The 23,795-nt window shown below is 42.9% G+C and overlaps 1 protein-coding gene across 3 annotated transcripts in view; it reads right to left on the bottom strand.

The window, feature by feature from the left end:
• rap1gapa (RAP1 GTPase activating protein a) overlaps positions 1–23,795 on the bottom strand; it is a 459,159-nt gene that overhangs the window by 276,120 nt on the left and 159,244 nt on the right. For all 3 annotated transcript variants that reach the window (XM_072244711.1, XM_072244715.1, XM_072244703.1), the window contains exon 2: positions 23,027–23,062. Coding sequence is in view for 1 of the 3 variants with exons in the window: in XM_072244703.1 (XP_072100804.1) it covers positions 23,027–23,062 (36 nt within the window). In the remaining 2 variants the exon portion in view is untranslated. The remainder of the gene's footprint in view (positions 1–23,026; positions 23,063–23,795) is intronic.

The raw sequence follows: 23,795 nt of genomic DNA, 5'->3' as shown, positions 1-23,795 counted from the left end.
CACCCATCTTGTAAGGACACTGCCCAGAAGAAGGCAATGGCAAACCTCTTCTGTAGAAAAATTTGCCAAGAACAATCATGGTAATGGAAAGACTGTGATTGCCCACATCATAATGATGATGATGATAATGACACAATCGTCATTACGATCACATTTCACTAAAAAATGGTAATCTAATCACTTGGAGCACCTACAGGAGTTTTGTTAGTTAACCACGACAGGGAATATTTCAAGGATCAGAACTGAGCCAGTGAATTGTTTGGGTCTAATGACAGACAATCCACTTCATTCTCTCTTATCCTGGCTTTTTTTCTTCATTAGACCTCAGTCACCGTCTTGCACTGGTGAAGAAGGCATTTCACCGGTCTCTGTTTCATATTACTGCCGAGGAGAATTATAATGCGATCCTTGTGAAGAAAGGAGAAAGATAAATAAACGATCAGACTGCATTAAAATCTCATTTGAACCAGACAAAATGAGAGGCAGCTCTCTTCGATCATCGCCGAGCTCAGCAATTACTGTCCAGTACTCCTGTGTGAATTCACATCCAGCTCTCTCCTAAAAGCATGAAAATAGCCCCATATGTGGGGAGGAGGAGGAGTGATGGGGGGGGGGTTTAGAATTTTACATCCATTGCCAGCATTAAGTACATCTCACGTTAGCCAACGGCTGTATTCAGGTTTGGTTCTATTGATTTTACTGGAACTGAAGCTGCAGAGGAAAGAACACCCAGTGACCAACCCTTGGACAGCAGGACTGAATGGAAGAGCAAATCCATAAGGTCACGGGACTTGGGAGTAGAATTAGGCCATTCAGCCCATCAAGTCTGCTCTGTCATTCCATCATGGCTAATTTATTATCCCCGTGAGTGAGTTAGAGTTAGATAATTTATTATCCCAGTAAACCTTGATGTCCTTACGAATCAATAACCCATCAACCTCAACTTTTAATACACCCAATGACTCAGCTTCCACTGCCATCTCTGGCTACAAAATCCACCGATTCACCACCGTCTGGCTAAAGATGTTCCTCCTCATCTCCAGTCTAGATGGACATCCCTCTATTCTGAGGCTGTGCCCTCTGGTCCTAGACTCCCGAACTACAGGAAATGTCCTGTCCACATCCACTCTGTCTAGGCCTTTCAATATTCAATAACGGAATCAATGAAAGGTTTACGAGACTACTAGACAGGTATATGGAGGAATTTAAGGTGGGGGGTTATATGGGAGGCAGGGATTGAGGGTCGGCTCAACATTGTGAGCCGAAGGGCCTGTAATGTGCTGTAGTATTCTATGTTCTATTAAAGACCGCACAAACTTGAGTGTTCTACAAGTGTGCAAAAGACAACAAACTCTGAAAGTACTAAAAGAAAGAAATGATAATAATAAATAAATAAGCAATAAGTATTGAGGACATGAGATGAAGAGTCCTTGAAAGTGAGTCCATTGGCTTTGGGAACATTTCAATGATGGGGCAAGTGAGGGTGTATGAACTTATCCCCTCTGGTTAAAGAACCTGATGGTTGAGGGGTAATAACTGTTCTTGAACCTGATGGTGTGGGTCCTGATGGCAGCAGCAAGAAGAGAGCATGGCCTGGATGGTGGTGATTCCTAATGCTGGATACTGCTTTTGTGACAAGCTCTTAGTAGATGGTCGGGAGGACTTTACCCAAGATGGACCAGGCTATATCGACTACATTTTGTAAGATTTTCCATTCAAGGGCATTGGTGTTTCATTACCAGACTGTGATGCAGCCAGTCAATATACTCTCCACTACACGTCTATAGAAGTTTGTCAAAGTTTTAGTGCAAAACATTAGCACGGGATATTGGAGAGCCCAAGACCAGAGTCTGCTTCTGCTGGACAATATAAAAATTAAAGATGAGCTTAATTTGTCACATATACATTGAAACATCAATATATACAAAGGAGAATTGGTTGATGTGGTGTACTTGGATTTTCAGAAGGCCTTTGACAAAGTTGAAGGCCTTTGAACTTGATAGTTTCCTGATTGGTCAGGGCATCAAAGGATGTTGGGAGATGTTGGGTGTATGGGATTGAGTGGGATCCGGGATCAGCCATGATGGAATGGCGGGGCAGATTCAATGAGCCAAATGGCCTAGTTCTTCTATGTCTTATGGTCTCAGGTGCCACACATGAGGCTGCTTACAGGAAAGATTCTAGCATGGGTAGAGCAGTGGCTGATTGGCAGGAGGCAAAGAGCGGGGGTACAGGGAGCCTTTTCTGGCTGGCTGGCAGTGACTAGTGGTGTTCCAAAGGGTTCTGAGTTGGGACCGATTCTTTTTATTTTATGTGTTAATGATTTGGGTGATAGAATTGATGGCTTTGTTGCAAAGTTTGCAGACAATATGAAGATAGGTGGCAGGACAGGTAGTTTTGAGGAAGTAGAGAGGCTACAGAAGGAAAGACAGGTTAGGAGAATGGGCAAAAAATGGCAGGTGGAATACAGTGTCGGGAAATGTACAGTCATGCACTTTGTAGAAGGAATGAAAGGGTTGGCTATTTCATAAATGGAGAGGAAAAAAACAGAAAACTGAGGCGCAAGGGGACTTGAGAGTCCTTGTGCAGGATTCCCTAAAGGTTAATTTGCAGGTTGAGTCTATGGTGAGGAAGGCAAATGCATTCATTTCATGAGGACTAGAATATAAAATGACTATCATGACTATCGACCTGTGGCTCTGACATCAATTGCTACGAAGTGCTTCGAGAGATTGGTTATGGCACACACCAACCACAGCCTACCAGTCAACCTCGACGCTTTGCAATTCACCTACCGGAGCAACAGGTCAACGGCAGATGCCATCTCTCTGGCCCTACATTCCTCCTTAGAACACCTGGAGAATAAAGACGCATACGTAAGGCTCCTTTAAATTGACTACAGCTCTGCCTTTAATATCATCGTTCCAAATAAACTGGTTCCTAACCTCCAGAACCTGGACCTTAGCACTCAGATCTGCAGCTGGATCTTCAACTTCCTCACAGACAGGACACAGGCTGTAAAAGTAAGGGACAAGCTCTCCTCTACAATCACTCTGAGCACTGGTGTCCCACCAGGCTGTGTACTCAGCCCCCTGCTGTACTCACTGTACACCCATGATTGTGTAGCCAAGTTTCCATCAAACTCAACATTTAAGTTTGCTGATGACACAACAATTGTAGGCTGTATCTTGGGTAATGATGAGTTTGAGTACAGAGAGGAAATTAAGAACCTGGTGGCATGGTGCGAAGACAATAACCTATCCCTCAACATCAGCAAGACGAAGGAATTGGTTGTTGACTTCAAAAGGAGTAACGGACCGCATGATCCAATTTACATCGGTAGTGCACAAGTAGAACAGGTCAAAAGCTTTAAGTTCCTCGGGGTCAATATCACAAATGACTGACTTGGTCCAACCAAGCAGAGTCCACTGCCAAGAAGGCTCACCAGCGCCTTTACTTCCTGAGAAAACTAAAGAAATTTGGCCTGTCCCCTAAAACCCTCACTAATTTTTATAGATGCACCGTAGAAAGCATTCTTCTAGGGTGCATCACAACCTGGTATGGAAGTTGTCCTGTCCAAGACCGAAAGAAGCTGCAGAAGATCGTGAACACGGCGCAGCACATCACACAAACCAATCTTCCGTCCTTGGACTCACTTTACACCGCACGCTGTCGGAGCAGTGCTGCCAGGATAATCAAGGACACGACCCACCCAGCCAGCACACTTTTCGTCCCTCTTCCCTCCGGGAGAAGGCTCAGGAGCTTGAAGACTCGTACGGCCAGATTTGGGAACAGCTTCTTTCCAACTATGATAAGACTGCTGAACGGATCCAGACACAGATCTGGGCCGTACCCGCCAAATATCCGGACCTGCCTCTCGGTTTTTTTGCACTACCTTACTTCCCATTTTTCTGTTTTCTATTTATGATTTATAATTTAAATTTTTAATATTTACTAATTTTAACTATTTTTAATATCTTTAATATTTAATATTTGTAATCCAGGGAGAGTGAAGCGCAGAATCAAATATCACTGTGATGATTGTACGTTCTAGGCACTGCTGAGGCCTCACTTGGAGTATTGTGAGCAGGTTTGGGCCCCTTATCTTAGAAAGGGTGTGCTGACACTGCAGAGGGTTCAAAGGAGGTTCACAAAAATGATTCCATAATTGAATAGCTTGTCATGTGAAGTGTGTCCAATGGCTCTGGGTCTGTATTCACTAGAATTTAGAAGAATGAGGGGTGCCCTCATTGAAACTTATTGTGTGGTGGATGTGGTGGAAGAGTCTAAGATCAGAGGACACAGTTTCAGAATAGAGGGGCATCCTTTAGAACGGAGATGAGGAAGAATTTCTTTATCCAGAGAGTGGTGAATCTGTGGAATTCATTGCCACAGGCAGCTGTAGAGGCCGAATCTTTATGCATATTTACGGCAGAGGCTGGTAGATTCTCGAATGGCCTGAGCATGAAGGGATACGAGGAGAAGGCAGGAGATTGGGGCTGAGAGGAAAATTGGATCAGCCATGATGAAATGGTGGAGAAGACTCAATGGGCCAAAAGGACTAATTCTGCTCCTGTATCTTAGGGTCCTATATAGTCTCATACAGCAAAATGTGTAAATATGTGTATAATTATCATTATGCGAGTACGGTCAGGTGTAGGTACAATGAAAAGCCTGCCTACAGCAGGCTCACAGATACCGACAACACACAGAACATGAATTACATAGAAAATTAAAAGACTGAAAGTTTTCTCTTTATTTGCCACATGTAAATAAGAACATACAGTGAAATACATCTTTTGCATTAACAAAACCAGTCTGAGGTGAAACGGCCTTGCCTCCAGCACCAATGTAACATGCCCACAACTCACTAACCCTCCGTTGTATGTCTTTGGAATGTGGGAAGAAACTGTTGTACCCAGAGGAAATCTATACGGCCACAGTGTGAACGTACAAACTCCTTACAGACAACGGCGGGAATTGAGCCCAGGTCAGAGATCGCTGGCGCAGTTATGCAATTGCGCTAACCACTACACTACGGTGCTGCCCAAGTGGTTTGGTGATTTATTTACTAAGTAGATGCTCAGGATTTCTGAAGATATTTTGTATCTTTCTTTACAAACTTATTGAAATTTATTATTTGTTGCAGTAAATTAGATTTTTAAGAAGTGCCCAGAGCTTCTTTATGAAAGTGTTATCACTGTATTACAGCAGAGACACCTCTGTAACAACTATTAAGCCAAGTCAAAAACCAATAAAGATACAACAAAGTGGAAGAACTGCCCAAGCCCAACGTGGACTCATCACAGACCAATAATCCATGAGTTACAAAGCATAAAAATACTTAATTAACATGATGCAAATAGCCTGGAATTTACTCAAGATGAGTTTCTGTATGAATGTTACATTGCCCCTGCTGTTACTGTAAGCACATAAACATGGAAATGCAACAATCTAATGATATCTGGTAATATCCTCCCTCCTCCCTTCTCTTTTTTCTCAATTCCCAATTCTGGTACCCCTCTCAATCCTTCTCTTCTCATCACCTGCCCATCATCTCCCTCTGGTGCCCCTCCATCTTCCCTTTCTCCCATGGTCCACTCTCTTCTCCTATCAGATTCTTTCTACTTCAGCCCTTTACCTCTTCCATCTATCACCTCCCAGCTTCTTACTTCATTCTCCCTCCACCTCCCACCCACCTTCCCCCTCACCTGGTCTCACCAATCACCTGTCAGCTTGCATTCCTCCCCTCCCCCCAACTTCTGCCCCCTTCCTTTCCAGTCCTGTACAAAGGTCTTGGCCTGAAACATCAACTATTTATTCCTCTCCATGGATGCTGCCTGACCTGCTGAGTTCCTCCAGCATTGTGTGTGTGCTACTCTGGATTCACAGCATCTGCAGAATTTCTTGAATCAATCGGCTGCTTAAGTGATACGGTTTGACCAGCCTCGATCACTTTCTCTGGCAGCACATTCAATACACTCATGGTTCTGTGTGGAACAAAAATTACCCCTCAGGCCCCTTTTAAATTTTTCCCCTCTCACCCTAAACCGAAGCCCTTATTTTTTGAATACCCCTAACCTGGAGAAAAGACTGTTACCATCCACCATGTCATTAGGTAAATTGTGTATAATTTATGCTAATCTAAGTTTATGTAATATGTTTGTCACATTTGCATTGTAGTGCGTTGCTGCTGCTAACCACCGATTATACCGTGGATATGTTAGGCCCACAATAACAAAGCTTTAACTATGTCGGAGTATTGCTCAACTTCACTCATCTCTCAGCACCTTAAAGTGCACTCTTAATTTCCCTTTTTTCAGTTTCAAAACCACTAACAGCAATTCAACTGCTTCATTCTTGATCCAAATAGCACAACCCTAATCACTATAGTTTAGCAACACCATGAAACCTTTGCTCTAAAATATACTTTTGTGGTTTTTTTGCTCTAAATGTGTTCTTACATATAAACCTGTCCAACGCATCACGGCACCAGCCGGCCCACCGTCAAGGACGTAAATACAGAAAGGCGCTGGAAAAGGGCCAGAACTTCATGAAGGATCCCACCCACCCTGTTTGTCCCACTCCTGTGAGGGAGGAGGCTACGTAGCATCCACACCAGGACCACCAGACTCAAAAACAGTTACTTTCCCCAAGCAGTAAGGCTGATCAACACCTCCACCCGCTAACCCACCCCTCCACACCCCCAACCACCACTACTTTATCATTTCCTGTGAGAATCACCTTATGTACAGACACTCCTGTGCCTAGCGTCACTTTATGGATGTCCAATCAATGCGTATAATTTATCTTATGTATTTACATTTATTGTGTTTTTTAAATTATTGTGTTCTTTATCTTATTGTGATTTTTGTGCTGCAGCAGATCCAGAGTAACAATTATTTTGTTCTCCTTTACTCTTGTGTACTGGAAATGACATTAAACAATCTTGAGTCTTGAATCTTGAAAAGCTTTGATAATTGATGTCTAATTTCTGCTTTTCCATGTAAATACTGCTTATCTGATGCGATCAGCCTGTAATGCTGCAGCATGTAGGTTTTTCATTACACCTGAGCATACGTGTACCAATGCAGATGACCATTACACACACATGTACTTGTGCAGATGAGCATTACACACACATGTGCTTGTGCAGATGACCATTACACACATATGTACTTGTGTAGATGACCATTACACACACATGTACTTGTGTAGATGACCATTACACAAATGTGTGCTTATGTAGATGACCATTACACACACGTGTACTTGTGTAGATGACCATTACACATAAGTGTGCTTATGTAGATGACCATTACACACATGTGTACTTGTGTAGATGACCATTACACATAAGTGGGCTTATGTAGATATTACACGCATGTGTACTTGTGTAGATGACCATTACACATAAGTGTGCTTATGCAGATGACCATTACACATAAGTGTACTTGTGCAGATGACTATTGCATATAAGTGTGCTTATGCAGATAACTATTACACACATGTGTACTTATGTAGATGACAATGAACCTTGACTTTGACCAATGAAAATTGGAGTCTGTGTACAACACTCAAACAGTTGACATCTTCTGAATCAATCATGAAACCATATATTTCACTTCTTTTATGTCTTTTATGTTTGCTTTTTGTTAAATGTGATTCTGGAACAGAGATTTGCAGTTTGGAGATTATTTGGGTGTTTCAGTGCTCTGCAGTCTCCGAGAGGATTCCATGAGGCAGAGGCACCTCGTGGCAAGAAGACTGTAGGATGGGGTACGGGCCAATGTGTGACTTCATTTCACTGACTTAAGCTTCCATTGTTTGCTGGTTAAAGCGACAAGGGATATTGAAACATTGAGGAGAGGGGAGACTGGGAGACTGCCTCCTGATCACTGGTGGGATCACTCTGCTATGGAGAGGGGAAGGCCTGCCACTGGACCCAGAGAATGTTACCCAGGTTTTCTACATTTTGGATGTGGACTTGGACTATAGATTTTTTTTTCCAGTCTTATAGCTTTTTATGTTTTTTTTTGCCAGATCTTTCTTGATTTTTTTGTGAGTGAGGGAGGTGGATTGGGGGTTGATGAGGCTGTTCCATTTTTGTTTGTTTTTTGCGTGGGGAGGAGGGATTGGAGAATTGATGATCATGATGAAAGAAAGTTCTTTTTTTCTTGGTTTCATGGCTATCTAGAGCAGAAGAACTTCAGAGTTGTAAATTTTAATAATGAATGAACCTTTGAAATAAGTAGACAGTTTAGCACAGTTTTAAAGTTATTTTCAAAGGAATTTCTTATATTTGAGATTTATTAAGAATGTGATACCAACTGATAAACCTGTCCTTAGTTGTACTGGGTTACTGCTGACAAATAACGATTAGTAACTCATAAACCAAAGTATAAAAGTGCAGAGGGCTCAAGGAGAACTTTTCAGGTCAAAGATTCCTGGCATGTTGTGCCTTGACAGACTTGATATGGAAGAGCCTTGATCCAAAATATTGATGGTCCATTTCTTTCCACAGATGCTGCTTGATCTGCTGAGTTTCCCCCAGTACCTTGTTTTCTGGCTCCACTGCAGATGGCATTGAGGGAAATTCACTGAAATGCAGCCAACAGCTGAGAAGACAAGTCAGTGTTCACTCAGCGGAAGACAAGCTGGATTGCGTATGTCTGCGGCTGCAGTTGCGTGAGATGAGGAACTGTTAGGGCCTGTTCTTGTAGAAACATGGCTTCAGGACAACATCCATACACAATCAGTCTACAGGCCATAACTCTGAAGGACTGGGACTGTGTTATTATCATTTTAAAAATTCTATAACTACGTTTTTCTGCTATCAAAATTATATGTGCAATTGATTGTGTATGACTGTTGGTTCTGAGTTTTGCCTTGACCCTGGAAGAACACTGTTTCATTTGGCTGTATTCATGTGTATAGCTTAATGACAATTAAACTTGGACTTGAACTAGGACACGGCTCAGAACCTACGCTGAACTACCAGTCAAATATTTTTACACTAGGAACACTCTGAACTTTCAGCCACAAGTCCCCACGTGCAATAAATCCAGTCAGAGACAGCGTTGAGCCTTGTCCTTACAGGAATTCGAAAGCCAAAGAATGTCTGCTGATCATCTCCATTACACAACAGTTGTAGGATCAAGAAATCGTTTTCTGAAAATGGGGTCATGTGCTGCTCTTGTATTCCCACCTACTTTAAACTACAAACAGACCCAAACACATTTGGAAATGGAACAGCGAGCTGAGAAGATTAATGTACAACAAAATTTTACACGCTCCAACAATCCATTTACAAAGGAATTAAGAAAACTCCATCCGTCACCTCTGAAGGTCAAAACTGTCAAAGTCAAAGTGAATTTATTATCAAAGTACATAATATGTCACTGTCAGCTACCTCGGGATTAGCATTTTCTTGCAGGCATTTACAGGAGAATAAAAAATACAACAGAATTTATGATAAACTATAGCAAAAGACTGACAAACTACCACTGTGCAAAAGAAGACAAATTGTGCAAAATTATAAAAAATGTGTGTATATATGTGTTTGTGTAGATATTTATTTATAAACATAATATTGAGAACTTGATTTATAGAGTCCTTGAAAGTGAGTCCATAGGTTGTGGAATCTGTTCAGAGTTGGGGTGAGTAAAGTTGGCGCCTCGGGTTCAGAAGCCTGGTGGTTGAGGGGTAATAACTGTTCCTGAACCTGGTGGTGTGGGTCCTGCAGCTCCTATACCTTCTTCTCGATGACAGCAGCGAGAAGGGAGCATGGGCTGGAAGCAGGTGTGTCTGATGATGGATGCTGCCTCCTGTGACTGCTCTCTGTGTAAATGTGCTCAGTGATAGGAGCACTGTGTATTCATATTCCCCAAAGACCCTGATCAATCTTTCCGTGTTTCTCCACACAACAGATGCAAACAGCTCTTTATAAAAGGAAAAACTTTACAAAATAAGTAGCATCATTTTCATGACAAAATTCTTACTAAAGTATGCACTTTAAGAGCAAAAGTTTGAAATAGATCCCACATTCCTTGGGGACAATACTTGGAAGACTGAGCTATGACTCTCTCACTTCTCTGCCAGCAGAGCACAGCATTAACTCCCACACATCCACCTCAATACAGTCTGCATCTCAAGATTCAAGTTTATTTCCCAATGAGACACTGTGTTGTGTAGAGGGAGAGAGAGTTTAAAAGAAGGGAGTGGGGGCAGTTGACACATTTTGCACGCCACAGTTCCTGAGGAAATTTTGATTGGGCATAATTAGGCACTTGGTAAAGTCCAATAAAATGATGGTAGGTTTAAGTGGAGCAGCTATTGTGTGAGCGGGCCGGTGTTAGAGTGGGCAGTGAGGTTTTAGTGAGGAGGTGTGCAGGCCATAGATATATTTTTTCATTATTTATTCTTTATTTCTTTTTTATTGCACATTTTGAGCAGTAGGGATGCCCGGTGGGATATTGGAATGCTCCTCTGTGGGTGTGGGAAGGCAGGGAGATCTCCAGTGACCTCGATGACTACACCTGCAAGAAGTGCAGCTTCTAATGAAGCGTGTTAAGGAGTTGGAGCTAAAACTGGATAAACTCCGGATCATTGGGGAGGCTGAGGGGTAGGCAGTCAGAACATACAAGAAAGTAGGTTCAGAATCCAGGATATCTCGAATTGAGTTCACAGCACTCTTAAGTGGGAGGGTGAAGAGCCAGTGGTCATGGTTCACATTGGGACCAATGATTCTATCTCACTGTGCTCTGTGAAGGCCTGAAGTGTATGAACAGTATTTAAGATCAGGTCTTTCCTGTATCTTGGTACATTGGGCGATGATAAGCCAATTCACTCATGATCAATGTCTCTGTTGCTCTCTCTGTAGGTGCTGCCTGGCCATTTCTATTCCAATCACCAACAAGGGAAAGTCTGCTGATGCTGGAAATCCACGCAACAAACACCTAGCTTCTATTTCTATTTTTATTCCTAGTTCAGATTCCCGGCACCCACCCTTCCATAGCGTGACATCAGACGATAAGTAACTATTTATTTATTTAGAGATACAGCACAGAACGGGACCTTCCAGCCCAGTGCATCACCCAGCAACCCACTGATTTAACCACAACTCAATCTGCAATGACCAATGAACCTACTAACCAGTACGTCTTTAGACTGTGGGAAGAAACCCGCGTGCACATGCAACTGCTACGCTGCTGTGGTGCCCCTGTTTCTGCCACACTGTCCTGTCCCCCGGCTCTCACACGCATTAAATGGTGTGAGGTTTGCACAGAAAGAATATGTTCAGGTGCATTTGTAAGATACACAAGACCTTGGGTTGTCCTTGCTCAAGTCTGGGTTTCAGTGGGATCAAACCAATGATTATGATGAAGAATTAAGATAATCTCCAAAGAATAGAACTGTTCATATTGATTATATAGACGTCCAACGAATGATCAAATTCAAGTTCAAGTTTAATTGTCTTTTAACCATACTCATGACTACAGCCAAATGAAACAGCGTTTTTCTGGGGCCAAGACGCAAAACACAGAACAAAGTCACACTGGACGTGTCATTATGATAGCAGAAAAATATACAGTTCCCAAAAAATAATCATGCCCAAGTCCTTGACTATAATGACCTGTAGGTGGATGGTGCATGGATTTTGTCCTTGAGCCACGTCTCTGCAAGAACAAGGATGCAGCAGTTTCTCATCTCGCACTAGTGCAGCCGCAGAGGAACAAGATCTAGCTTGGCTTCCACTGGCACCAATAACATTGTAGTGTTAAATGGGAGGCCTTGATGTTTCTAATATCAAGAAGGCAGTGAAATTTGGCAAATGTGCTATTTTTTTCCAAAAACACTGGCAATGATGGCAGCCCATTTATCTGACATGAGACTAGTTAATAGTCTTATAAAACAGGGTAGAAACTGACCTTGAGAATGGTAATACGTGTTTTCATTTGTGACAGACCACAGTACGTGTGCTTGCAACACTGTGTGTCCAACAGAGTGATCAGCAGCACTGGGGCTCCACAGGGGACTGTCTTGTCTCCCTTTCTCTTCACCATTTACACCTCGGACTTCAACTACTGCACAGAGTCTTGTCATCTTCAGAAGTTTTCTGATGACTCTGCCTTAGTTGGATGCATCAGCAAGGGAGATGAGGCTGAGTACAGGGTTACGGTAGGAAACTTCGTCACATGGTGTGAGCAGGATTATCTGCAGTTTAATGTGAAAAAGACTAAGGAGCTGGTGGTAGACCTGAGGAGAGCTAAGGTACCGGTGACCCCTGTTTCCATCCAGGGGGTCAGTGTGGACATGGTGGAGGATTACAAATACCTGGGGATACGAATTGACAATAAACTGGACTGGTCAAAGAACACTGAGGCTGTCTACAAGAAGAGTCAGAGCTGTCTCTATTTCCTGAGGAGACTGAGGTCCTTTAACATCTGCTGGACGATGCTGAGGATGTTCTACGAGTCTGTGGTGACCAGTGCTATCATGTTTGCTGTTGTGTGATGGGGCAGCAGGCTGAGGGCAGCAGACACCAACAGAATCAACAAACTCATTCGTAAAGCCAGTGATGTTGTGGGGATGGAACTGGACTCTCTGACGGTGGTGTCTGAAAAGAGGATGCTGTCCAAGTTGCATGCCATCTTGGACAATGTCTCCCATCCACTACATAATGTACTAGGTGGGCACAGGAGTACATTCAGCCAGAGACTCATTCCACCGAGATGCAGCACAGAGCGTCATAGGAAGTCATTCCTGCCTGTGGCCATCAAACTTTACAACTCCTCCATTGGAGGGCCAGACACCCTGAGCCAATAGGCTGGTCCTGGAATTATTTCATAATTTACTGGCATAATTTACATATTACTATTTAATTATTTATGGTTTTATTACTATTTAATTACTTACGGTGCAACTGTAACGAAAACCAATTTCCCCCAGAATCAATAAAGTATGACTATGACTATTTATAAGAATATTAAAAGAAAAAAAAAGTGTGTATAATAATGAAACACAAGTGATTCTGCAAGAGAGTCCTTTTGGAGGGTCTCAAACCAAAATATTGACTGTTTATTCCCTTCCAATCACTGCCTGGCCCGGCAGATCATTCTACACACTCATCACCCTCTGAGTGAAGACATTACCCCTCACGTTCCCCTTAAACATTTCACCTTTCACCCTGTGCCTATGATCTCTAGTTCTAGTCTCACTCAATCTTAGTGGATAAAGCCTGCTTGCACTTACCTTATCTATACCCCTCGTAATTTTGTATACAATGGCTTATATTTTGTTAAAACAAATTTTCTGGATCTATTGAGATATCAAATGCCATTGGACCATGGATTCTACACTGAAACTGATTGAAGAGATTGTCCTATGATGATCAGGCAAACATCAGCTCACAAGGAAGAAAAGTCAAAGCATTACCGTCGACAGAGGAGCAGAATTAGTCCATTTGGCCCATCGAGTTTGTTCTGTCATTTGATCATGGTTGATATACTAGCCCTCTCAGCCCTATTCTCCTGCCCAAAACTTTGCTACCCTTACTAATCAAGAACGTAACAACTCAATGACTTGGCCTCCACCGCCATCTATGGCAATGAATTCCACAGATTCTCCACACACTGGCAAAAGAGTTTCCTCCTCATCTCTGTTCTAAAGGGACACCTAGAAACGTGATCACACGATAACCTTGCTTGCTCTCTACCTGATCTGGTTTTGGTGAAAAAGGTAAATGTTGAAGGTAGAAGATTCTGTGAGTTACACAGTGTTTGTGATCTTCACTTCAGGCCCTGTACGATTCTGAGAGTCCAACACAGAGAGGAGCAGGTCAGGTGTAATGACAGCAGCTCTGTGGTGCTTGTCATCAGCTGTGCTTGTTAGACCCTTGTCCAGAGCGGGACACACACAATGTCAGAGAAACTTAAATACAAGAGATTCTGCAGATCCTGCAAGTCCTGACGAAAGGTCTCAAACGGAAACATCAAGTGTTTATTCCCCTCCATAGATGCTGCCTGACCTGCTGAGTTCCTCCAGCATTCTGTGTGTGTTGCTCTGAATTTCCAGCATCTGCAGAGTCTCTGGTGTTTAAGACATGTGGCCTGTAGTTTGTTACCAGCACATCATGGAGCTTTGACCTCATGTCAGCTTTACAGATTCTGAAGCAGTTCTATTTGTTTAGTTATTTAGAGAAAGAGCACAGAACAGACCCTTCCAGCCCACCGAGTTGTGCCACCCACCCATTTAACCCTCGCCTAATCACAGGACAACTTACAAAGACCAATTAACCTACCAACCTGTAGGTCTTTGGACCGTGGGAGGAAAGCAGAGAAGAGTTATGTACAGACCCCCAAACAGCAGTAGGGATAAGGCTTACAAATTACAAAGGGAGATAGAAAATGCACGCCAAAAGGGCAATGTTAAAATAGTCATGGGGGACTTCGATATGCAGGTAGATTGGGAAAAACAGGTTGGTGCTGGATTCCAGGAGGGGGAATTTCTAGAATGCCTACAAGATGGCTTTCTAGAGCAGCTCACGTTTGAGCCCACCTGAAGATCAGCTATTTTGGAGTGGGTGTTGTGCAATGAACCAGAACTGAGTAGAGAGCTTAAAGTAAAAGAACCCTTAAGGGAGAGTGATCATAATATGAACAAATTCACCCTGAAATTTGGGAAGGAGAAGCTAAAGTCAGATGTATCAATATTACAGTGGAGTAAAGGGAATTACAGAGACATGAGAGAGGAGTTGGCCAGAATTGATTGGAAAAGAACACTGGCAGGGATGATGGCAGAGCAGCAAGGGTTGGAATTTCTGGAAGCAATTCAAAAGGCACAGGATACATACATCCCAAAGAGGAAGAAGTACTCTAAAGGAAAGATGACACAACCATGGCTAACAAGGGAAATCGAAGCCAACGTAAAAGCCAAAGAGAGGGCATATAATAGAGTAAAACTGGATCAACCAGAGGAAACCACATGGTCACAGGGAGAACGTACCATCTTCTTACAGTAATAGCTTACTAACCGCTAAGCTATTACATCTTATATATATTTCTTACTGTAATTTACCGCTTTTAAAAATTATTATTGTGTAATGCTTGGGTGGCGGGGCTGAGATATGTCCATAAGACTATAAGATCATAAGACATAGGAGCAGAATTAGTCCATTTGGCCCATCGAGTCTGCTCCGCCATCTCCCATGGCTGATCTAACTTTCTTCTCAGCCCCAATCTCCTGCCTTCTCCCCGTATCCCTTCAAGACTGACCAGTCAAGAATCTATCAACCTCTGCCTTAAAGATACATAAAGACTTGGCCTCCACAGCTGCTTGTGGCAAAGAATTCCACAGATTCCCCACCTTCTAGCTAAAGAAATTCTTCCTCATCTCCATTCTAAAAGGACGCCCCTCTATTCTGAGGCTGTGTCCTCTGGTCTTAGACTCTCCCACTATAGGAAACATCACATTCACTCTATCAAAACCTTTCACCATTCAATAGGTTTCAATGAGGTCACCCGTTATTCTTTGGAATTCCAGTGAATACAGGCCCAGAGCCATCAAACACTTTTCATATGACAAACCATTCAATCCGGGAATCATTTTTGTGAACCTCCTTTCAACCCTCTCCAGTTTCAGCATATCCTCTCTCAGATAGGGGGCTCAAACCTGCTCTCAGTACTCCAAGTGAGGCCTCACCAGCGCTTTATAAAGTCTCAACATTACGTCCTTGCTTTTATATTCGAGTCCTCTTAAATAAATGCTAACATTGCATTTGCCTTCCTCACCACAGAGTCAAACTGCAAATTAACCTCTTGGGAATCCTGCACAAGGACTCCCAAGTCCCTTTGCATCTTAGTGTTTTGTATTTTCTCTCCATTTATAAAATTCTCAACCTTTTCATTTCTTCTACCAAAGTGCATGACCATACATTTCCTGACACTGTATTCCATCCACCATTTCTTTGCCCGTTTTCCTGATCTGTCTAAGTCCTTCTGTAGCCTCTCTACTTCCTCAAGACTACCTGCCCCTCCACCTATCCTCATATCGTTTGCAAACTTTGCAACAAAGCCATCAATTCCATCATCCAAATCATTGACATATAACGTAAAGAGAATCGCTCCCGACACAGATCCCTGTGGAACTCCAGCCAATCAGCCACTGCTCTACCCATGCTAGAGTCTTTCCTGTAATACCACGGGCTCATAGCTTGTTAAGCCACCTCATGAGTGGCATCTTGTCAAAGGCCTGAAAATCCAAGTACGCAACGTCAACCGATTCTCCTCTGTCTATCCTGCTTCTTACTTCTTCAAAGAATTCCAGCAGATTTGTCAGGCAAGATTTTCCCTTGAGGAGAGCATGCTGACTATCGCCTATTTTATCATGTGCCTCCAAGTACCCTGAAACCTCATCCGTAATAATCGACTCCAACATCTTCCCAACCACTGAGGTTAGGCTAACTGGCCAATAGTCTCCTTTCTTTGCCTCTCTCCCTTCCTGAAGAGTGGCGTAACATCTGCAATTTTCCAGTCTTCTGGAACCATGCCTGAACCTGGTTATACTTGAAAGATCATTACTAATGCCTCCACAATCTCTTCAGCCACCTCTTTCAGAAATCTGTACGCCATCTGGTCCAGGTGATTTATCAACCTTCAGACCTTTCAGTTTCTAAAGAACCTTCTCTCTAGTTATGGTAACTTCAGACCCTTCATGAACCCTGATACTTGGAACTTCCACCATACTGTTGGTGTCTTCAACAGTGAAGACTGATGCAAAATACTTATTCAGTTCATCTGCCATTTCCTTGACATTCCCCCCCCCCAATACTACCTTTCTAGCATCATTTTCCAGCGGTCTGATCTCCACTCTCACCTCTCTTTTTCACCTTATGTATCTGAAGAAACTTTTGGTATCTTTCTTAACATTACTGGCTAACTTACTTTCTCATTCCATCCTTACCTTCTTAATGACTTTTTTAGTTGTCTTCTGTTGGTTCTTAAAAGCTTCCCAATCCTCTAACTTCCCACTAATCTTTGCTCTATTATATGGCCCCTCTTTAGCTTTACTACAAGAAGTGTACGGTGCTCCTTCCCTCCGCAAACCTGCAGGTCACCCTTGGGCAAGGTGTAGCACCTGCTTAGCCCCCGACCAGGGTCACTTGAAGCCGTGGGAGCAGACAGTGGATGGTCGTATGAGCAGCCGGTGCAAATGAGAAGAGGGCCTGTGCTGGGTGGTGAGGGCCTTTTATGATGGAGGCCACCTCCTTGAGGCATCGCCTTTTGAGGATGTCCTTACAGGCCTCTACTCTGGACATACATGATTTCCTTTGAGTGTCCTGCGATGGAGACCAGAGAAATTACCCAGCCTGGGCTCCTGAACAAAATGTTCATTGGTTTTCTGCAGATTACCTGACACACTCATTAAGCTCTCAACAAGTGACTCACGACGAGCTGTGATCTCACTGACGGGGGAGTGAGATCAATCTCCGAAATCTGCAACTCCATACCCCAGCGCGCTGCAAGAGTGCTCCGCCTAAACACACACTGTTTAATGCCCATTCGAATTCTGTCTGATATCTCACTTTAACTCTGAATGGAATCTTCAAATTCAAGTTCCAGTTTAACTGTCATTCAACCACACACATGAATAAAGCCAAACAAAACAACATTCCTCCGGACCCTGCACGAGGACTCCCAAGTCTGTTTGCATCTCAAATTTTTAAATTTTCTCTCCATTTAGAAAATGGTTTATGCCTTTATTCCTTCTACCAAAATGCATGACCGTACACTTCCCTACACTGTATTCCGTACGTCTGCCACTTCTGTGCCCAGTCTCCTGATCTGCCTATCTCCTCCTGCAGACACTCTGCTTCCTCAACACTACTTACCCTTCCACCTATCTTTGTATCATCTGCGAACTTGGCCACAGAGCCATCAATTCTGTCTGACAAACAATGTGAAAACAAGTGGTACCATACTGACCCCTGCGGGGCACCACTAGTCACCAGCAGCCAATCTGAAAGGGCCCCTTCTTTTCCCAGTCTTTGCCTCCTGCGGGCCAGCCAATCTTCAATTCATGTCAGTATCCTGCTTGTAGTACCATGGGTCTTTAACTTGCTAAGCAGCTTCATGTATGGCATCTTGTCATTTGTCTTTCGAAAATCCAAATGAACAACATCCGCTGATTCTCCTTTGTCTATCCTGCCTGTCGTTTCCTCAAAGAATTCCGACAGATTTGTCAGGCAGGGTTTTCCCTTCAGGAAGCCACGCTGACTCCAGAGACCTCATCCTTAGTCACAGACTCCAGGCTCCAGATCTCCAGCGAGGTCAGACTAAGTGAAATTTCATGTTGTAACTGCCAATAAGACATCTACTGAAGCCAGTGCTCCCAGTGTGACATCCCCTGCATCGATTAGACCGGATCTAGATTGAAAACTGCTTTTTCGAACACCTTTTCTCTGTCTGCCACAAGAGGTGGAACTTCTTGGTAGCCATCTATTTCAATTCAACTTCCCATTTCCATTCCGACATCAGTCCAGGGCCTCTCTACTGCCACTGCCACAATGAGTTCACTTTCAGGTGAAAGGAGCAACACCTCATATTCCATCTGGGTAGCCTCTGAACTGACGGCATGAACATTGATTTCTTCAACTTCCAGTCATTCCTCCCCCTCCTCTGCTTCTCCATTCACCATTCTGGTTACCCTTTCACCCTCCTCTTCTCCTCACCTCCCTCTGGTGCCCCTCCACCTTCTCTTTCCCGTACGGTCTACTCTCCTGTCCTATCAGCTTCCTTCTTCTCCAGCCCTTTACCTTCCCTACCAATCACCTCCCAGCTTCTTACTTCATTCTCCCCTCTCCCACCGGCCTGGCTTCACCTATCACCTTCAGGCTTGTCCTCCCCCCACCCCCCCAGCTCCCAGCACATTCTTATTCTGGAATTTCCCCCCTTCCTTTCCAGCCTGTAAAAATTGCTGTTTATTCCTCTCCACAGGTGCTGCCTGATCTGCTGAGTCCCTCCAATATTTTGTGTGTGTTGCTCTGGATTTCCACCATCTACAGAATCTTTTGTGTTGTTTATAATAAACCTGGTTTTAATTCTATTTCCCCCCAATCGCTGGAGATGTCAAATACCACCGGAATAACTTGTACTCCCATTTCTCAGAACAATAATCCTTGCGGCCATCAGTAGATGGTAGAGTGTGATGATGCAGGTGCGGAGAGAAGTATACCGAGCAAGGAGAGCTCGGACCAGCTGCGGTGTAGTGGTACAGGTGACAACTGAACTGCTGGATTATATTGGAACAGGGCAGGAGCAGAAAGAGAAGCCGCCGAGAAATTGAGGCTTTGCTGCCCTCTAGTGGGAACCATTGGGAATAACACCAAGTTCTCAACATGGAGCATACACATCATCATATACAGTGCAACCCTGAGATTCGTTTTCTCGCGGGCATACTCAGTAAATCCAAGAAACACAATAGAATCAGTGAAAGACTGCATCCAACTGGACGGACAGACAACAAACTGTGCAACTATAATAATAACAATAATGAACTTTGGACTAGATGAAGTGCAGCACGTAAGGGAAGGTGCAACAGACCTAACTGAATACAAAACAGAGCATCAGGACACAACACAGCTGATGGATAAAAATGAAACATGTAATATCTGGGATATCAACAAGCAAATATAATAGATCATCGTGCGATAACCATACAACAATTAACAATTACAGCACAGAAACAGGCCATCTTGGACCTTAAGGGAACACTTTTGACAGAATTTACTACAAGGCTTAAGAAAATCTGCCAAACAGAGCTCAACAGTAAAAATATAACAAAGGCAATAAACACTTTTGCAATACCCATATTAACACATTCTTTTGGCATAATATCTTGGTCCGAAACTGATCTGGAAAATTTACAAATAAAAATATAAACTGAAATGACAAATTTTAGAAGACACTATATACACTCAAACACACTTAGATTAACACTACCTAGGACAGAAGGGGCAAGGGGAGAACAGACATTTAAAATTTACGCAAGTTAAATAAAACTTCTAAGGATATTCTTCCATCAACGAAAAGAGGATTCAGCACTCCATACGAGCAAATGCAATTCTGATAAGAAGTACACACCACTAAACTTAAGTGAAAGCACAACCCAGAAAAATGTAGAAATTATCACTACAGAAGAAAAAGTTAATCAATGGAAGAAGATGACCCTCCATGGAAGACATCCCCATGATCTGAGCAGGCAAGATGTTGACAAGGAAGCATTGAGTGTCTGGCTGAGAGTGGAGACACATACCAGGATCCTACAGCAGTTTAACTCAATCTGATTACTTACACAGACACAGTGAAATGGCAAACATCGTTCACCAAAATCTGCTTTAAAATACAAAACTCATAAAAGACACCATACCTTACTATAAATACAAGTCGATCCAGTTTTAGAGTCAGAGTCCCACAAATTATATTACAGATAAGACAATCCATAATATCCATCGAGATATAATAATACAGGATAAACAAGCAAGAACAACTTATTTAACAGATACGTGTAGCCATTCCAAACACACATAACTCACAGAATTCAGTAAGTGAAAAACACCAGAAATATGCTGAATTAAAGGAGGAAATTGAAAGACTGTGGAACATGAACAGAGTATACATTGTACCGATAGTAATATCTACAACTGATATCATTCCAAAGTCACGACATAATAGCATTAAACAATGGGGTCTACACAGCAATATCTACGTAAATCTTCAGAAAGCCACAATATTAAGCACCAATAGAATAGTCTGAATGTTCCCAGCAATTGAGAAATGAGTGTGCTTAGCTATGCCCGTACCTCAGGTTTTACCAGCTTGAGCTGAGAAAAAATACAAATATAATAATAATATTAATAAATAAGCAATAAATATCGAGAACATGAGATGGAGAGACCTTGAAAGAGAGTCAGTTGGGGGGGGGGGTGAGTGAAACTGAAACTTTCAGTCAGGGGGTGAGTGAAATTGAGTGTTGTCCCCGCTGCTACAAGGGCCTGACAGTTGAGGGGTAATAACTGTTCCTGAACTTGGTGGTGTGGGTCCTGAGGCTCCTGTACTTTCTTCCCAATGGCAGCAGCGAGAAGAGAACATGGCCTGGGTGGTGGGGGTCCCTGATGATGGAAGCTGTTTCCCGTGACAACGTTCCATGTGGATGAGCTCAATGGAGGAGAGGGTTTTTCCCGTGATGGGCTGAGCCGTATCCACTACTTTTTGAAGAACTTTCTGTTCAAGGACATTGGTGTTTCCATACCAGCCTGTGATACAGCCTGTCAGTATACTCTCTAGCGAACATCTATGGAAGTTTGTCAAAGTTTTAAATGTCATGCTGAATCATTGCAATATTCTAAGGAAGTAAAAGTGCTGCCGTGCTTTTTTCATAATTATGCTGATGTGCTGAGCCCAGGACAGGTCCTCTGAAATGATAACACCGAGGAATTTTAAACTGCTGAGCCTCTCTGCTGAAGTGCCTTCAGTGGGACAGACAGTGTCATTGAGCCTGGTGGTATGTGGTATCAGACGGTAGTCTGTGGTATCAGATGGTAGTATATGGTAGCAGACGATAGTATGTGGTATCAGACGGTAGTATATGGTATCAGACGGTAGTATGTGGTATCAGACGGTAGTATATGGTATCAGACGATAGTATGTGGTATCAGACGGTAGTATATGGTATCAGACGGTAGTATATGGTATCAGACAGTAGTATATGGTATCAGACGATAGTATGTGGTATCAGACGGTAGTATATGGTATCAGACGGTAGTATATTGTATCAGACGATAGTATGTGGTATCAGACGGTAGTATATGGTATCAGACGGTAGTATATGGTATCAGACAGTAGTATATGGTATCAGACGATAGTATGTGGTATCAGACGGTAGTATATGGTATCAGACGATAGTATGTGGTATCAGACGGTAGTATATGGTATCAGACGGTGTCATTGAGCCTGGTGGTATGTGGTATCAGATCTAAGGCTTTTTTATCTCCTACCTCGTGGGAGGGTGGAGAAGGGAGAATGACCAGATAGTCGGGGGGAGCCCTTGATTATGTTGGCTGCTTTCCCAAGGCAACAGGAAGTGTAGACTGAGTCCTCGGAGGGGAGGCAAATGGACTAATGTCCAAGCTCTCTGTAGTTCCCGCAAGCTTGCACAGAGCAGTTGCCATTCCGAACGGTGATGCGTCAAAATAAACTTCATTCATAATGAAAAATGATTAACAGGAACAAACGTGTTATGGCTTTTCATTCTTACATTCACAGTCAATGCTTTCAGGACTGTTGCCTCTAATGTGCCCCCTGGGGTGGTATCCTACCACGGTGACTGTGGGGCTTCTTCATGCAACCCAGGCCCTCCCTCACCAGGAGTGGGAGAAGCCTGCACTGCAGACCTACCGTCATAACAACTGAGGATCCAGCCTCCCCAGCTCGTCCCACAGCTGAGTCTCTTAGTTACCAACTTAGTTCATTAATTGATGCATTCTTTAATAGTGTAATCTCACAGAACCGCAAATCCTTTCAGCATACGAGCAAAATACTCATCTCCACTAACAAGATATCAATGCTACACTAGAATAAGTATTTAGTATTTATAAGATTCAAGATTGCTTAATGTCATTTCCAGTACATATATATTTATGTATATGTGTATATATATATATATATATATATATACACACACACACATGCACACACATATACAGGTTACGTGAACATATATGCAAAATAATATATTATTTAAATGTCATTTTCAATGTTCTTGAGTTGTTTCATGAAAGATTCATCCTTTTGCGAATATTGAACACAAGCAGATTACACGTGGTCAGACCTTGTCAACAATATTAATCTGTTAATCCTCAGAATACATTCCTTGTTCTGCCGTCCTCCTGCTAAGCCTCCGCCACATGAAGTGCTTTTTATTCACATGAAAATAGCAGCAACAAGTTAAATAAAAAACGTTGACTTACTGTGTACTTCTCAAACGGATGAAAGACTTGTCTATCCTATAACAGAAAAAAAAGCAGAGTGTTATGGCATTAATTATCATTTTCAAGTCTTCGTTTCGAGTTTATTGTCATCTGATTGCACGTCTATACAACCAAATGAAACAATGCTCGGGGAAACACAAATTGTTAATGCACAAGTCTGGTGTGACTCAAATGTTTTAATAAACGTGGCTCTGCCCAAGTGGCCTTGACCAGGAGGATAGTACCAGTGTTAGATTTAATAAGTCATTGGCATTGCAGTTAGCACAACACTTGATGGTGCCAGCCATCACCAATTGGAGATAATTTCCTGCCACTGCCTACAAGCAGTCTGTACATTCTCCCTGTGATGTGTGGGAGGAAACTGGAGCCAGGAGTTCTAGTTTCCACCCACATTCCAAAAAGCCTTAGGGTTAGTGAGTTGTGGACTTGCTATGTTGCTATCAGAAGCATGGTGACACTTGTGGACTGCCCCCAGCACGTACCCAGAGATTGTTGGTCATTAACACAAACAAAGCATTTCACTGTATGTATATGTGGCAAATAAGGTTCATCTTTAATCTTTAATATCTAATCAAATTACACCCAGTCCTGAAACATGGTCTCGACCTAAAACATCGACTGTTTATTCCCCTCCATAGACGCTGCCTGATCTGCCGAGTTCCTCCAGCATTTTGTGTGTGTTGCTCTGGATTTCCAGCATTTGCAGAATCTCTTGTGTTGAAAGTGAAACAGCTCGCTTCTACAGCTG

This window comes from Mobula birostris, chromosome 27 (assembly GCF_030028105.1).
Source record: "Mobula birostris isolate sMobBir1 chromosome 27, sMobBir1.hap1, whole genome shotgun sequence".
Taxonomy (NCBI): Eukaryota; Metazoa; Chordata; class Chondrichthyes; order Myliobatiformes; family Myliobatidae; genus Mobula; species Mobula birostris.
The sequence above is the reverse complement of the archived record's forward strand: the minus strand, read 5'-3'. Positions and strand labels throughout refer to the sequence as shown.